We start from the raw sequence: 16098 nt of genomic DNA, 5'->3' as shown, positions 1-16098 counted from the left end.
TAGAATAATTTCAATGTCATGGGCAGGACAACGGTCATATGTTTCTTCTAAGCGCTCATAAAATATATCTTTGGTCAGTTCGTCCTTGTCTTTAATGGGAGCATAAGCGCAAATAAAGCTGATGTTGAAGAATTTTGCTTTTATTCGAATTGTAGCAAGTCTTTCATTCACTGATGTGAAGCTGGAGACTAGGTGTTTTAACCTCCGACTAACTACAAATCCGCAGCCAAACTCATGCTTTATGTCATGGCAGCTATAATACAGTGCGTCACCTTTAGGTGTTGTTGTGACGCCTTCCCCGTTTCATCGTATTTCCTGTATGGCAGTAATGTCGGCCTTGTACTTTTCAAGTACATCTGCCAATGCGTAAACTGCACCTTCTCTATAAAGAGTGCGAACATTCCAGGTGCAGATTCAGTGATCATGGTCCTTAAAACGTTTGCGGGGTTCGTCAACTTTTGAGGGATTTGTTTTTCATTTCTTTTTTCGTAGAAGGCTGCTTTTTCTAGGGGAGGGTTACTAACCCTGCGCCCAAACCCAAGCTTTTAACGTTCTTATGGTTGAACGCGCGGCACATTTTAGCTCACTACCTTTAACGGGTGTTAAAGGCATTTACCCCAGATTACACCGCGGGAAGGTCCGTGTCCACTTGAGATGAAAGAGGGGCCAAGATAAATCCTGAACTTTGCCATGTTAAAACCGGTCAGGACCGTTCCTAGGTATCTTTCATCCACTACGTATAACGGGCAAAAATAATAACAACACGGTCATAATAAACATAAGTAAATTATTTGTTTTTTAATAAAACAAAAACATAACTAATGCCTTCTCACGGTGCTCTTGAAGCAAATTTAAATGGAGAGAAAAATCAAAAACGAAAAAAATCGCCGGAGCGCTTTTTAAATAAATCGCGATTCAAATTGACATTTTTAGGGGTTGTTTAGGTTTTTGCGATGTTGCTTGGAAACCGCAAGCCCAATAAAAATGGGACTAAAGAAAATGTTGTAGCTATCAAAATTCTCTACACGATTGATCTTTATGGTATTCTCGTCGGTTTTACCGTTTTTGAGATATAGAAGTTCAAATTGGGACAATTAAAATTCAATTCAATTCTGTATCGCCCCCTTATAAAACAATGTCATGAAGGGGGCGCCTTAACTAACTTTTAATGAAAAACGCTTACACAGGGGACGTTTTTCTGAATTCTGAAACAGCAATGTTCATAGATGAGAAAAATCCAAAAACAAGAAAAAAATGGCTGTAGGGATTTTGAAATAAATCGCGGTCAAAATTCACATTTTTAGGTGTTTTTTAGGTTTTCACGATTTTGCTTGGAAACCGCAAGTCCTATCGAAATGGAGCTAAAGGAAATGTAGCTGTGAAAATTCTCTAGAGGATTGACGTTTATGATTTGTTCCCAGGCTGTATCATATTTGAAATAAAGAAGCTTAGTTTACATTTTTAGGTTTTTTTGTTAGGGTTTCGCGATTTTGCTTGACTATGGCAAGTCTTATCGATATGGGACCTGAGCAAATCTTAGAGCTGTGAAAATTCTCTACAAGACTGGCTTAAGTAGGCTGTACCATTTTTTGATATATATATAAGTTGGGAATTTGCAGTCATGACATTGTTTTATAAGGGGCGATACAGAATTTAATTGAATTTTAATTGTCTCAATTTGAACTTCTATATCTCAAAAACGGTAAAACCGACGAGAACGCCATACAGGTCAATCTTGTAGAGCATTTTGATAGCTACAACATTTTCTTTAGTCCCAATTTTATAGGACTTGCGGTTTCCAAGCAACATCGCAAAAACCTAAACAACCCCTAAAAATGTCAACTTGAATCGCGATTTATTTAAAAAGCGCTCCGGCGATTTTTTGTTTTTTCATTTTTCTCATCTATGAACATTGTAGTTTCAAAATCTGCAAAAACTTCCCAGGTGTAAGCACTTTCCATTTAAATTTGCTTCAAGAGCACCGTGTTCTATGACATTTCCTTTCTTTGAATTACCTCATGTATACTTCAAGTATGATCTCTTACCAGTTTTTAACCTCAGAAATATTTAAGAAATAAAAGAAGGATTGTAATTATATTTTAATTATTTTTTTGTAATATATTTTTCAATTCGTTCTTAAAATAATTCATGGAAAATTATTAATTATTCTTATTCGTTTGTTTCTTGTTGCAGTTAAACACAAAAATCGCACTTACGGGTAGTTAAGTTAATTACGATAATACGAGACAAATAAACTATAATTATTTAGTAATACTAGAAGAGACAATTAAATTATACAAATACAAAAAAACTTGCAATGATGACAATGTGAATTAAAATTTTAAATTTGTTATATATGACAAAACATGAATTGTTTGTTTTTAAGGTTAAAGAAATAGAAGACATAAATTGTTACATGGTAGAGGAAATTATTTACAAAACACAAAGAACAAATTATAAACAACAGAGAAATAGTAGTAGAAAAAAGTAAGCACAAAGTATAAATGAAAACAAGAAAAAAATGATGATAATAATAAAATAAACACATAAAATACAAAAAACAAAGATAATGATGGTGTTATAAATTTAATATAAATTTCATAATAATTATTTAATAATAAGTAAAAAAAATATTAGCAGTAAATATTGCTGCTATAATTTCAATTTCATGTTTCATTTTATTTTTTGTGTTTCTTTTTTATTTATTTTTATTGTTAAAGTTTGAAATTTACAAACATAAGTTAAATATTTTAAAGCGAAAAATGGATACTTTCCACTAAAAAAGATTATATTTTTCTTCTTTTGAAATAATGATGATTGGAAGTTTCAATATTCGTCTTAAGTTGTATGTAGAATACACATATTTTTATTTTTATTTTTTTCATTGTTTTCTATTAATAAACTTAATTAATATTCGTAGAAATCGTAAAATAATAATTACTTAATTTTTATTTTATTTAATATATAAGATGGTGTATATGTATTGTATATTTAAGTTATACATTTCACTTAGGCGCTATGTAACAAATTTGGAATGTAGCAATTGCATTCGGGTTTTTTAATTCTTGCATTTTTCGTTATAGTTTTTTTTTGTATTTTTGTTTTTTTTTTTATACAAACTGTTTTGCTGATTTTAATTTTCCAGTAATTTATAATCACAGTTTTTTTACAGTTTCATATATATTATATGTCATATATGTTTTATTTATTTCTCTTAGTTAAGCCAAATTTTGTGGAATTAATAGGTTTGTTTTCAGTGTTGTTTGTAAAAATATATTATGGTCGATTTAATAACATTTCTTCTTCAATCTTTAATACTTTTCAGCAAAATAGTTAATTTAAATTATTAGTTTAAAAAGAAAACATATTTTGTGTATATCAACTTTTGGGAAAATAAATTCAATTATTCAAAAAAAAATTACATATTTATTTTACAAATATATGGAACTGTAAATATTTTATTGTTACAAACTGTACCAATCTTTAAAAACAGGAATTAATTTTTTTCTTAATTAAAGACTTGTTTCCTTTGTTCAATTCTAGGAAGTATAAATATTTTATTGTGATAAACGGTACATTCAAGAAAGATTTCAAAAAAGAAAGAGATTTTTTTTCAAATTAAAAATTGTGCTGTTTATCCAGGATGTTTTATTTTGTTTATCAACTTTTGGCAAAATAAATTCAATTATTCCAATAAAATTACATATTTATTTTGCAAATAAATGGAAGTGTAAATACTTTATTGTTACAAACTGTACCAATCTTTAAAAACAGGAAATAAATTTCTTCTAAATTAAGGACTTGTTTCCTTTGTTCAATTCTAGGAAGTATAAATATTTGATTGTGATAAACGTTACACTCAAGAAAGAATTCAGAGAAGGAAGATTTTTTTTTTTAAATTAAGAACCTGTGTAACTTTTTCATTTTAAATATGAGAACGATCGCCTGATCTCTTTCAAAATATGAGTAAAGGAGTCAAGAGAAAATGTATCTAATTTTGACAATATTATCAAAAATCCAATACAATATATTAGGACTTATTTTGAATACAGTTAATGAAAATAAATATTCCTCAAGTTTAGTTTACACTACACGGTGCTCTTGAAACAATTTTAAATGGAAGGTGCTTACACCTCGGAAGTTTTTGCGAACTCTAAAACTACAAAAAAAATCGCCGGAGCGCTTTTTAAATAAATCGCGATTTAAGTTGACATTTTTAGGGGTTGTTTAGGTCTTCACGATTTTGCTTAGAAATCGCAAGTTCTATCAAAATGGGACTAAAGAAAATGTTGTAGCTATGAAAATTCTCTACAAGATTGACCTTTATGGTATTCTCGCCGGTTTTACCGTTTTTGAGCTATAGAAGTTCAAATTGGGACAATTCAATTACAATTCAATTCTGTATCGCCCGCCCCCCTTATAAAACAATGTCATGACTGCAAATTCCCAACTTATACTTATATATCTAAAAAATGTTACTACTTAGGATAAGTTATTTAAGCCAGTCTTGTAGAGAATTTTTACAGCTTTAAGATTTTCTCAGGTCCCATATCGATAAGACTTACCGTATTCAAGCAAAATCGCGAAACTCTAACAATAAAACCTAAAAATGTAAACTGAGCTTCTTTATCTCAAAAATGGTATAGACTGGGAACAAATGATAAACGTCAATCCTCTAGAGAATTTTCACAGCTACAACATTTTCTTTAGCTTCGTTTCGATTGGACTTGCGGTTTCCAAGCAAAATCGTGAAAACTTAAAATACACCTAAAATTGCGAATTTTGACCGCGATTTATTTAAAAATCCCTACAGCGATTTTTTTGTTTTTGGATTTTTCTCTTCTATGAACACTGCTGTTTCAGAATTCACAAAAACTTTCCCTGTGTAAGCGGTTTTCATCAAAAGTTAGTTAAGGCGCACCCTTCATGACATTGTTTTATAAGGGGGCGATACAGTCAGTGCATTGTCCTAATTTGAACTTCTATATCTCAAATATGGTAAAAGCTACGAAAATACGATAAAGGTCGATCTTGTAGAGAATTTTCATAACTACAACATTTTCTTTAGCCCCATTTTGACAGGACTTGCGATTTCTAAACAAAATCGTGAAAACCTAAACAACCCCTAAAAATGTCAACTAAAATCGCGATTTATTTAAAAAGCGCTCCGGCGATTTTTTTTTGTTTTTTGATTTTTATCATGTATGAACATTATAGTTTCAGAATCCGCAAAAACTGCCAAGGTGTAAGCACCTTCCATTTAAAATTGTTTCAAGGGCACCGTGACTAGACAATCAATTTCACACAATTCTTCAGTTGCCATCATCATCCATTCCTATTCACACAACTAATTAATATATCCACATATATTTTCTTTTCTTGTTCCATTATCTTGTTTATAATTTACAGGAAAGAGCTTCCCAGTACAACAAACTGGTACAACTACAACTTTTTTATGTAATAATTAATTCTTTTAATTGTAATTCTAATATTTGATTTATTATTTGAACCATTTCAATAGTTATTCAACAATTCCATTTCATTTATAATTCGAATGTTTCCATTTGTATTTCAAATGTATCCATTACAAAAAATTTGAATGATTTTATATTTGATTTTTCCAATTAAAAAAAATGTTTAGAATTAAATGGAATAATTCGAATCTCAAATGCTTTAATTAGAATTATAAAAGGAATGTAACAATTTGCAAATGAAATTCCCAAATTACTTAGAAGTTAAAATTCCATTTGTAATTCGATTTTTTTAGGTTTGTAATTCGAATTTTTACATTTGTGATTTGGAACAAAAAATTATATAATTATAATTTTTTGCATAGGTTTTATATATATATTTTTTTTTCCTTTCGAATTAATAAAATGTTTCTAATTACACTATGCAACAAAATGGAGGCGAAAGTCTGGGGAAGAGATAATTCCTGTTGGGGATGGATGTCCTTGGTGAGTATATTAAGATCCCCGAAGGACAGATGAGTCGAACTTTCGAGTTATGGTGTGATGAATACTTTGCTGAAGACCCTATAAGCCCTCAGGAATTAGCGTTATATCTTTGTTAGCTGTTGCTTTAGCTTATTTTTGAGATTACTTGCCTTTAGTAAAATCGAATGAGGATTATTTTCGTAGAACATTTCGATCTTCTAACTTGGTTCCTTCAATGCCCTTTTCGTCCTTTATTTCAAGAACCGCATTAAAAATCCCACAAGATGACATTTTTCAGCTTCGGCATGTTCTGCGAAAATGTCGCTTAGAAAATTTTAGGTACGGCTTTCATTGACAACTAATCGATTTTGTAGCGTTTTCGTGGTCGTTTTGTGCATTTACCCTGCTTTTGTTCGGAAAAATACGATATTTGGTTTTTTATATATTCGTTACTGAACATACAAAAACACAAAACACAGTTTTTTTTTCCTGAGAAAACAGGGATAAATGTCAAAAATGACTATGAAAACGCTACAAAATCGATTAGTTGTCAATGAGAGCCATACCTAAAATTTTCTGAGCGACATTTTTGCAGATCATTTCGAAGCTGAAAAATGTCATCTTGTGGTACTTTTATAGCGGCTCTTAAAATAAAGGACGAAAAGGACATTGTAGGAAGCGAGTTAGAAGGTCGAAGTGCTCTACGAAAATAATCCTCATTCGATTTGATTGAAGACATGTCATCTCAAAAATAAGCTAAAACAATAGTGAACAAAGATATAACGCTAATTCCTGATGCCTTACAGGGTCTCTAGCAAAAACTTCAACACGCCACAACGCGGAAGTTCGACTCACGGCGGATCTGTCCTTCGGGGTTCTTAATATACTCACCAAGGGCTTTCATCTCCAAAAGGAATTATCTTTTCCCTAAAAATTTGTGTTCACAGTGTTATAAATGGAATATTTCGAATTAAAAATGGAATAAATAATTTGAATAATAAATATAATAATTTGAAAGTTTAGTGGAATGGAATTTTCGAATTACATATGAAATGTTACAAATTACAAATAAAAAGTTTCGAATAACAGCTGAAAAAAGTGTAGACAAGACCATTATAGACTGCTACGACTGCATTTTTGCGATAAGTTTCGTAGACGTTCTTAATATTTTTCTACAGTAACAATTTTACTTAACGTAATACATATAGTATTAATGTAACGTAACGACTACGACAAACAATCGTAAAGGTAAAATGTTTCTATATGCCACACCTCTGTCTCCCTCACATTGGCAAATGGCGCAGTGAAAATTGTGTGAAGTAAATATGGACAACTATATTTTGGTCGGTATTTTAAAAAAATGTCGCTAACTACCAAAATTATAAATAAACAAACATTTCCATTTATCGATAATTTTCGGTAATTTTGTCGTTAACTATTTACAGAATTGGTAATGATAATGGATTTCAAGGTTTAGGTATTTATTATGACCTGTAGTGGGATTCTCTAAGGCATTTTTGGTTACCCACAAAAATCGGTAAAATTAAAATGAAAAATATGAAAAAAGTTGGCAATACTGTCGGTATCGGTAGGACTTAGCGACAACTTTATTTTGGTTGCTTACTTACCGACAAATTTCGTTAATTACCGAAATTTTAAGCATTTTAATTTTACCGATTTTTGTCGATAACCAAAAAATTCGTTTGAGAATCCCACTACTGTTTCAACAATACAAGTTCGTTTGAACTACTACCAAAATTCTGGTTTTTGAAAAATATTTTGTTCATTTTTGTTTTCAATCGAACAAACATTTCCCACAACAACAGGGGTTTGGTAGTAATTCGAAAGAATTTGATTTCGAATCGTCTTAGAGAAATAGGCCATTTAATTATTTGAAGAAACAATTCTAAATGTTTCAGTCCAATTATAATTGTTTCCTTGTGGGAAATTTCTCATTTCCACCTATCTAGCCCTATTATGAAATGGCTGGGAGGTGCCAAGAAAATGGATACTGTGTTTGATTTTCGAAACTAAAATATTTAATTATATACTTAATTTATTTGTTACATATTTTAATTTAAAAATTCAAAGTTTTCCCACAACCTCTTTGGAGTTTTTTTTTTGTTAAAGTGAGAAATGTCTCCCTATTATAAATTAACATGTAAGAAACGGCGACATGTTTCATTTTCGAAATTAAAATATTAAAAAATTTGCCGCAATTATCGTTCAATATTTTAATTTAAAAAATCACGTTTTATTCTTCTTTTTGGATTTCCCTGATCATTTATAATAGGGCAAGAAAGTTAGAAATCTCCCACAAGTAAAATATGTTATTGGAATCATTTTAATATAAAGCTTTAGAAAGCTTTATTTACTTTAGGCTGTACGTGTGACTACTGACTTTTGGGAGATTTCTCACGGCGACATGTTTAATTTTCGAACTTAAAATCTTAAACAATTTGCCGCAATTATCGTTCAATATTTTAATTTCAAAAAAAAAATCACGTTTTTATTCTTCTTTTTGGATTTCCCTGATCATTTATAATAAGACAAGAAAGCTTGTGGGAGATTTCTCACTTTCACTACTTCGCCCTATTTTAAATAAACAGGTAAGTGTAAAATCGGGTATTGTGTTCGATTTTTGGAATAAAAGTATTAAAATATACACGAACTACTGTTCCATAGTTTAATTTCAAAAGTTCAAAGTTACCATTCCTTTTTTGCTTCTCCCTGTTCATTTATAATAGGGTGAGATAGTGAAAGTGAGAGAGAAATCTCCCACAAGTGAAATATGTTAATTGAATCAAGTTGAGGCTATTGAAATGATCCAAATAATGGCTAAACATTACCAACTCGACCAAATTCAAATATTTGTTATCGTGGAAGACCCATTGGAAAATTATGCGTGAAAAAAATATATGACAAATATTGACCAATATTGCCATCGGGCAATAGCAATCAGCCATGGACATTCAAAACTTTAAAATTCACAACTTATGGCTTGTTTCACTAAGACGATTCGAATACCAATTCGTTCGAACAACTGCCAAATTTCTGTTTAAAAAAAAAATATTTTATTCATTTTCGTTTTCAATCAAACAAATATTTTCTACAACAGCAAGAGTTCGGTAGTAATTCGAACGAATTTCATTTCGAATCGTCTTACTTATTATTTTGGTCAGAATAAATGACAATATGTATGTTTGTCCACACGGCATTCATTCTTTAAATACTTCTCGAATAGACAAAAAAAGGCACGTTCACCCTAAATATCCTATTAATTTTTGAGGTTCTACATTGGTTCAATTTGACTGACATGGCGCAATTAAACTAGTTTATATGCCTAGCAAAGCAATAGGTGTACTAAAGAAGAGGTGGGAAAATATCAAATATCTGCCTAGCCAATCAAAATAGACATTGAAATAACTGAACAGAATTTTGGTGGAGAGGTAGGATATAGTAATAGCAATTCCTACCTCATCTAATGCCCCAAAAGCTAAAGATATAGGGCTTTCTCTACAAGAATGATTTTTCCTAAAGTCTACCTTTCTTGAGATATCGATTATATACGCCCCATTGTACATGATATGGTCATAAGTATACGCCATGTATAACATATAAGACCAGCTTGAAAACTCAGGTTTTGTAGCACTTAACAGAAAAAAACACTCTCCGAGTTCTTGAATTATTGTCCAGAGTTAGGTGTTTTATTGCTGATTACGAGAATGTATTATTTCCATATCTAGGAACTTGGTTTACCGGTTATTTGACTTCGATAACTCAAGAATGACAATTACTGTGAAAACATCATAAAGACAACTCTTGTAGAGCATTTTTAAATATAAAATTTTACTTAAGTCTGATTTTGAAAGACCGATAGTTTTTGAGAAAAGAAAAAAATACAAAGAATTCCACAAAATGACTTTTGAGGATGAGACTTTTAGGACATTACTTTCTATGCCAAATCCTACCACTACACATATGTGGAAATGTTTGCTATTAGCTGCTTGTACGCATGTCTATTTTGACTTGGCCAGTGAGTGAGTCTAGGGTAGATAAACAGCAAAATTAAAATACCAAAATTCAAATTTACAAACTTCAAATATTTTACAATATTAACGTTGCAATTGATTGGAAATATCAATAACATAAATAAAAATGTCTTTAGGCGTTCTTCAATGTTTAGTGTAAATACAAAAATTAACAAATAAAACATTTTGAAAAAAAATCTTCTTCTTGGTATGTCCCAGAACTGCAAGAATCTACTAATTTTTACTATTTTTGTCCGATAACATAAAGGAAGCATTTTTATCGTAATTAAAATTCTTGCAGGTTCTGGAACAGACATATTGTCAAGAAACATCTGAAATTCTGACAAAAATATCTGTTAATTTTCCATTCATAGTCCATATTTATATTAGGAAATTTTGCTTGCGGCAATTGTCAGTTTGTAGGTTAGAGAGGGTATTGAGAGGCAAAGGGTTACCATTTCTCTCTCTCCATCAAACTGACAATTGCCGCAAGGAAAATGGCCTGATGTAAATTGGGACTAAACAATTACACTGATTTAATTTTTACTTGTGTCCAAAGTCAGTGATATTTCAAAACCCTGTACAATTAGCGTTTGAAAACAATTTGTAATTCAAAAATTTTACACAAATTTAAAATCTCCTGTTCTTTCCCTTTCATATTACAACAAAATATATTTTCTTATTAAATTAATAACAGTCTTCAAAATTTCAATGATTTCAAAATGTATGAAAATGTTCGTTAAGTTTGTCGATTTTGTTTTTTGTTTATTTATAATTATTTATATAAGTAAATAATTTTTCTTTGTTTAGTGTTAACAATATAAAGTAAATATGTGTTTTTGTTTTTTACTTTTTTGAAAATTAAGGATTTTCAAAAAAATTTGCACTTATGTTTTTTGTTTGTTTTGTATACAATAGGCTATATAAATATTTAATTTGTTGTAGTTGTTTGGGTGTGTGTGTGTTTGAGGAGTTCTACATTAAATTTTAAGTCAAGATAAATTATAACAAATTTTTTGTTTAACAATAATTATATTTAAAAAAAGTAATTAATAATACATATGTTTTTTAATAATTATTTTTTGGAGTAGTTATAAAGTCTGATTGGTGTCAAAATTGGATTTAAAAATTGCGATCACAAATCAATGTACAATAAAATCCCAATCATTCATAACAAACCTAAAATCCGATTTACTTTGTTATTAAACCTGAAAATTAAAAATATTGATAGGTAATTCTTAAGGTTTTTTACTGAATTTGTTTTTATAATGGCATGGAAATGTTTAGATGAATGTTTGTAAATGATTTTAAAATCATTAGCCTACAAGCTCCCCTTCTTTAATCCTTTTTAGGCACCAATCAAATTTTCCAACAACCCAGCTTAAATATTTGTATATAAAAATAGTTATTTATAAAAAAATACATTCTTACCACACTTAGTAATCTCGCGCCCACACACACACCATATCAACCAAATCAAGGCTTACAATTCAATCCCTTTGGGTTCGTTTACACATACATACATACGTAAATTTAACTTGTCATCGTTCGTTCAACATTCAGTGGCAAAATAGAAAATTTCCACAATATCATCGTCTTCATCATCCTCGCGCAGACTATGGGTACTTGTTCCAACTTGTGTCGACTTCTCTATACGTTGGCCACCAACACCGCCTCCCTCTGCTGCTGACGATGAATTGGTATTAGTAGTACAAGGAATTTTTACTTTTGTTTTGGTTGAAGTAGTAATTTTCGTTTTGCTGCTTATACCACGAACAACAACGTCTTCGCCCAAACACTGGCGAAGAACGTTTGCCTATAGTCACACTTTTGATGCTGTGGCCGTCGTGTGTTGAGGACCGGCAATAGCTCCCGAATATTGGGATTGCTGTTGCTGATGTTGTTGTTGCTGCTGCATATTATGATGATGTTTTTGCACAGTTTGATATGTAGGCTGTTGTTGTTGTTGCTGCCCGGCAGCAATATTGTTATTGTTGGAGGGTCCCAATGTTACATGGGTAACAAAAGGTCCTCGTGACCTTGCACTACTATTAAGGTTGGCCGGTGAAAAACCATTCATGGCTGCTGATTTCCAATGAGCTTGGGCTTGCGCTGCTGCCGCCGATGAGGGAGATTGTTGGCCAGCATTTACGGTTATATGGCCATTGTGTTGTTTAATACTGCCTGCGCGATGTTGAAAACTACCATTTAATGAGGGATTATTTGGACCAGCTGCTGATGCTGTTGCGGATGATGATGTTTGGCTTAGATTATGTTGTGCTGTTTCATAGTCATAGTAAGTGGGATTTGTGGAACGTATACTGCTATTCTTACTATTGCTACTTGAGTTTAAGTTGTTGTTGTGATTGTTGTTATGTTGCGAAGGATAGTTTTGCATATTGATATCCTGTGAGCGCGCACTGCGTTGCGAATGATAATGTTGATGACGTCGACTATGTACATACACATTTGAAGTTGATATTGATAAGAAGCACACCACATTGCACCATTCAAAACCATATTGAAATATTTGTTTTTACATATTTATATATACAAAAATCGCCGGATATAGAAGCACATACGATTTACATGAAAATAAAAAGAAATTAAATTTTTTTTTTTAAATTAATGAGATTTAATTTTAAATGGATGATTAATTATATGGCTATATAAGGTGGGTGTAAAGCACTACAGTAGGTTAATATAAAACAGGTAAGTTGTATGTGGGAAATGGAGGTTACACAAATTAAGGCGCATTTTTCTACATATTAAATTTTGAATAAAATAAACGTTTTTTATATATTGGTTATTAGAAACCACTTATAATAATTGTTCCACAAACATCCCATAAGGGACAAGGGAGACTTCTCTCATATCAATGAGTGCACCCCGATTCATATTAGCTCAATGATATGGGACCTACAGTTTATCGCCGAGTCCGAACGGCGTGTCTAAGACACCACTTTTGTAGAGAAGTTTTACATGGCTGAAATACTCAGGAAATGTCGCAAACATTACTGAGGGGTATTTTGCCACCGTTGAAAAGTGTTTTGATGTTGCCTGGCCGGGGAATCGAACCCACGACCTTATGTGTGCAAGGCGGGTGTGCATACCTTTGCACCACGGTGGAACCCAACGACTTACTCCAGTTATTAATGACAATTTTTCATTATAGAAAAGTTGTTATCGACAACTTTTAGTTACAGAAAAGTTGATATCGATAAAAGTTGTTCATACAAAAGATGTCATCGACACTTTTTGTTGTAGAAGAGTAGTTGTGGGCATCTTTTCGTCTAAAAAAGTTGTTATCGACATCTTTTCTTTGTAAAAAGGTGTTATCGACGACTTTTCGTTAAAGAAAAGTTGTTATCGACGACTTTTCGTTAAAGAAAAGTTGTTATCGATGACTTTTCGTTAAAGAAAAGTTGTTATCGATGACTTTTCGTTAGAGAAAAGTTGTTATCGACAACTTTTTGTTATAGAAAGTTGTTATCGATAATTTTTTCCTATAGAAAAGTTGTTATCGACAATTTGTCGTTATAGAAAAGTTGTTATCTACAAACTTGATAGAAAAGTTGTTATCGACAACGTTTCTTAATAGAATAGTTGTTATCGACAACTTTCGTTATAGAAAATTTGTTATCGAAAACGTTTCGTTATAGAAAAGTTGTTATCGACAATTTTTCTTTATAGAAAAGTTCTTATCGACAAGTTTTCTTCATAGAACAATTGTTATCGCCAAGTTTTCTTCATAGAAAAATTGTTATCGACAACTTTTCGAAATAGAAATGTTTTTATCCACAACCTTTTTAATAGAAAAGTTATTATCGACAAATTTTCGTTTTATCGACAACTTTTTGTTTTAGAAAAGTTGTTATTGAAAACTTTTCGTTAAAGAAAAGTTGTTATCGACGACTTTTCGTTAAAGAAAAGTTGTTATCGACGAATTTTCGTTAAGGAACAGTTGTTATCGATGACTATTCGTTAAAGAAAAGTTGTTATCGACGACTTTTCGTTAAAGAAAAGTTGTTATCGACAAATTGTTGTTAAAGAAAAGTTGTTATCGACAACTTTTTGTTATAGAAAAGTTGTTATCGATAATTTTTCCCTATAGAAAAATTGTTATCGACAATTTGTCTTTATAGAAAATTTGTTATCTATAAATTTTCTTGATAGAAAAGTTGTTATCGACATCATTTCGTAATAGACAAGTTGTTATCGACACTTTTTCGCTATAGAAAAGTTGTTAACGACAACTTTCGTTATAGAAAATTTGTTATCAAAAACGTTTCGTTATAGAAAAGTTCTTATCTACAACTTTTCTTTATAGAAAAGTTCTTATCGACAAGTTTTCTTCATAGAAAAATTGTTATCGACAACTTTTCGTTATGGAAAAATTGTTATCGATAACTTTTTATTATTGAAAATTTGTAAACGACAACTTTTCTTTATAGAACAACTGTTATCGACAACTTTTTGTTTGTTGACAAATTTTCGTCGTACAAAAGTTGTTATCGACAACTTTTCTTCAAAGAAAAACACTTATCGACAACATTTCTTATGGAAAAGTTGTTACAGACAAATTTTCTTTTAGAAGAGTTTTTATTGACAAATTTTCATTATAGAAAAATATAGAAACATTGTAATCGACATCTTTTCGTAACAGAAAAACTGTTATCGAAAACATTTCATTATAGAAAAGTTATTATCTACAAATTTTCTTTATAGAAAATTTGCTATGGGCAACATTTCGTAATAGAAAAATTTTTATCGTGAACTTTTCGAAATAAAAATGTTTTTATCGACAACTTTTTTTAATAGAAAAGTTATTATCGACAAATTTTCGTAATAGAAAAATTATTATCGACAACATTTCCTAATAAAACAAGTTGTTATCGAAAATGTTTCGACAATGGTTCTTCATAGAAAAGTTGTTATCGACATCTTTCCAAAGAAAAGTTGGTATCGATAAATTGTCTTTATCGAAAAGTTTTTATCAGCAAATTTTCGTTAAGGAAAAGTTGTTATTGACGACTTTTCTTTATTGAAAAGTTGTTATCGATAAATTTTTTTTCATAGAAAAGGTGTTATCGACAAGTTTTTTCAATAAAAAGTTGTTATCGACATTTTTTTCAAATAGAAAAGTTGTTATCGAAAACTTTTCGTAAAAGAAATGTCGTTAGCGACAACTTTTCGTAATAGAAATATTGTTTCGTTATAGAAAAGTTGTTATCGACAATTTTTCTTCATAAAAAAGTTGTTATGGACAACCTTCTTCATTGAAAAATTGTTATCGACAACTTTTCGTTAAAGAAAATTTGTTCTCGAAAATTTTTCTTTATAGAAAAGTTGTTATCGACGAATTTTCGTAAATTATTATCGGCAACATTGCTTAACAAAAAAGTTGTTACCGAAAATGTTTCGACACAGGTTCTTCATAGAAAAGTTGCTATCAACATCTTTCCTTGATAGAAATGTTGGTATCGATAAATTTTCTTTATCGAAAAGTTTTTATCAGCAAATTTTCATTAAAGAAAAGTTGTTATTGGCAACTTTTCTTTATTGAAAAGTTGTTATCGATAAATTTTTCTCATAGGAAATATGTTATCGACAAATTTTCTTAATAAAAAGTTGTTATCGATAAATTTTTCTCATAGGAAATATGTTATCGACAAAATTTTCTTAATAAAAAGTTGTTATCGACAACTTTTCCAAATCGAAAATTTGTTATCGACAGCTTTTCGTATACGAAATGTCGTTAGCGACAACTTTTCGTAAAAGAAATGTTGTTAGCGACAACTTTTCGTAATAGAAATATTGTTATCGACAACTTTTCGTTATAGAAAAATTGTTATTGACAATTTTTCTTCATAAAAAAAGTTGTTATGGACAACCTTCTTCATTGACAAATTTTTATCGGCAACTTTTCGTTAAAGAAAATTTGTTCTCGAAAATTTTTCTTTATAGAAAAGTTGTTATCGACAGCTTTTCGTTATAGAAAATATGTTATCGACAACATTTTAGTTGCGTTTCTACAAAAGTCTACAAAAATGATAGTTAAGTGCAAGAAAATGCGTTAGGAGAACAACTTAGAATGCATTTTGGCCAATTGCGAACAAACATAAAGTAAA

General features: G+C 30.5%; 1 protein-coding gene across 7 annotated transcripts in view; it reads right to left on the bottom strand.

Moving 5' to 3' along the window:
- Positions 1–10719: 10719 nt before the first annotated feature.
- baz (par-3 family cell polarity regulator) overlaps positions 10720–16098 on the bottom strand; it is a 235640-nt gene continuing 230261 nt past the window's right edge. For all 7 annotated transcript variants that reach the window (XM_073976208.1, XM_073976211.1, XM_073976206.1 and 4 more), the window contains one exon: positions 10720–12420. In XM_073976208.1, coding sequence (XP_073832309.1) covers positions 11790–12420 — 631 coding nt within the window. In that variant the 3' untranslated portion in view covers positions 10720–11789. The remainder of the gene's footprint in view (positions 12421–16098) is intronic.

The sequence above is a fragment of the Musca autumnalis genome, unplaced genomic scaffold (genome assembly GCF_047663935.1).
Source record: "Musca autumnalis isolate F117 unplaced genomic scaffold, ASM4766393v1 scaffold_3, whole genome shotgun sequence".
NCBI classification, from domain to species: Eukaryota; Metazoa; Arthropoda; class Insecta; order Diptera; family Muscidae; genus Musca; species Musca autumnalis.
Note: the sequence above shows the minus strand (reverse complement) of the source record. Positions and strands in the feature narration are given on the sequence as shown.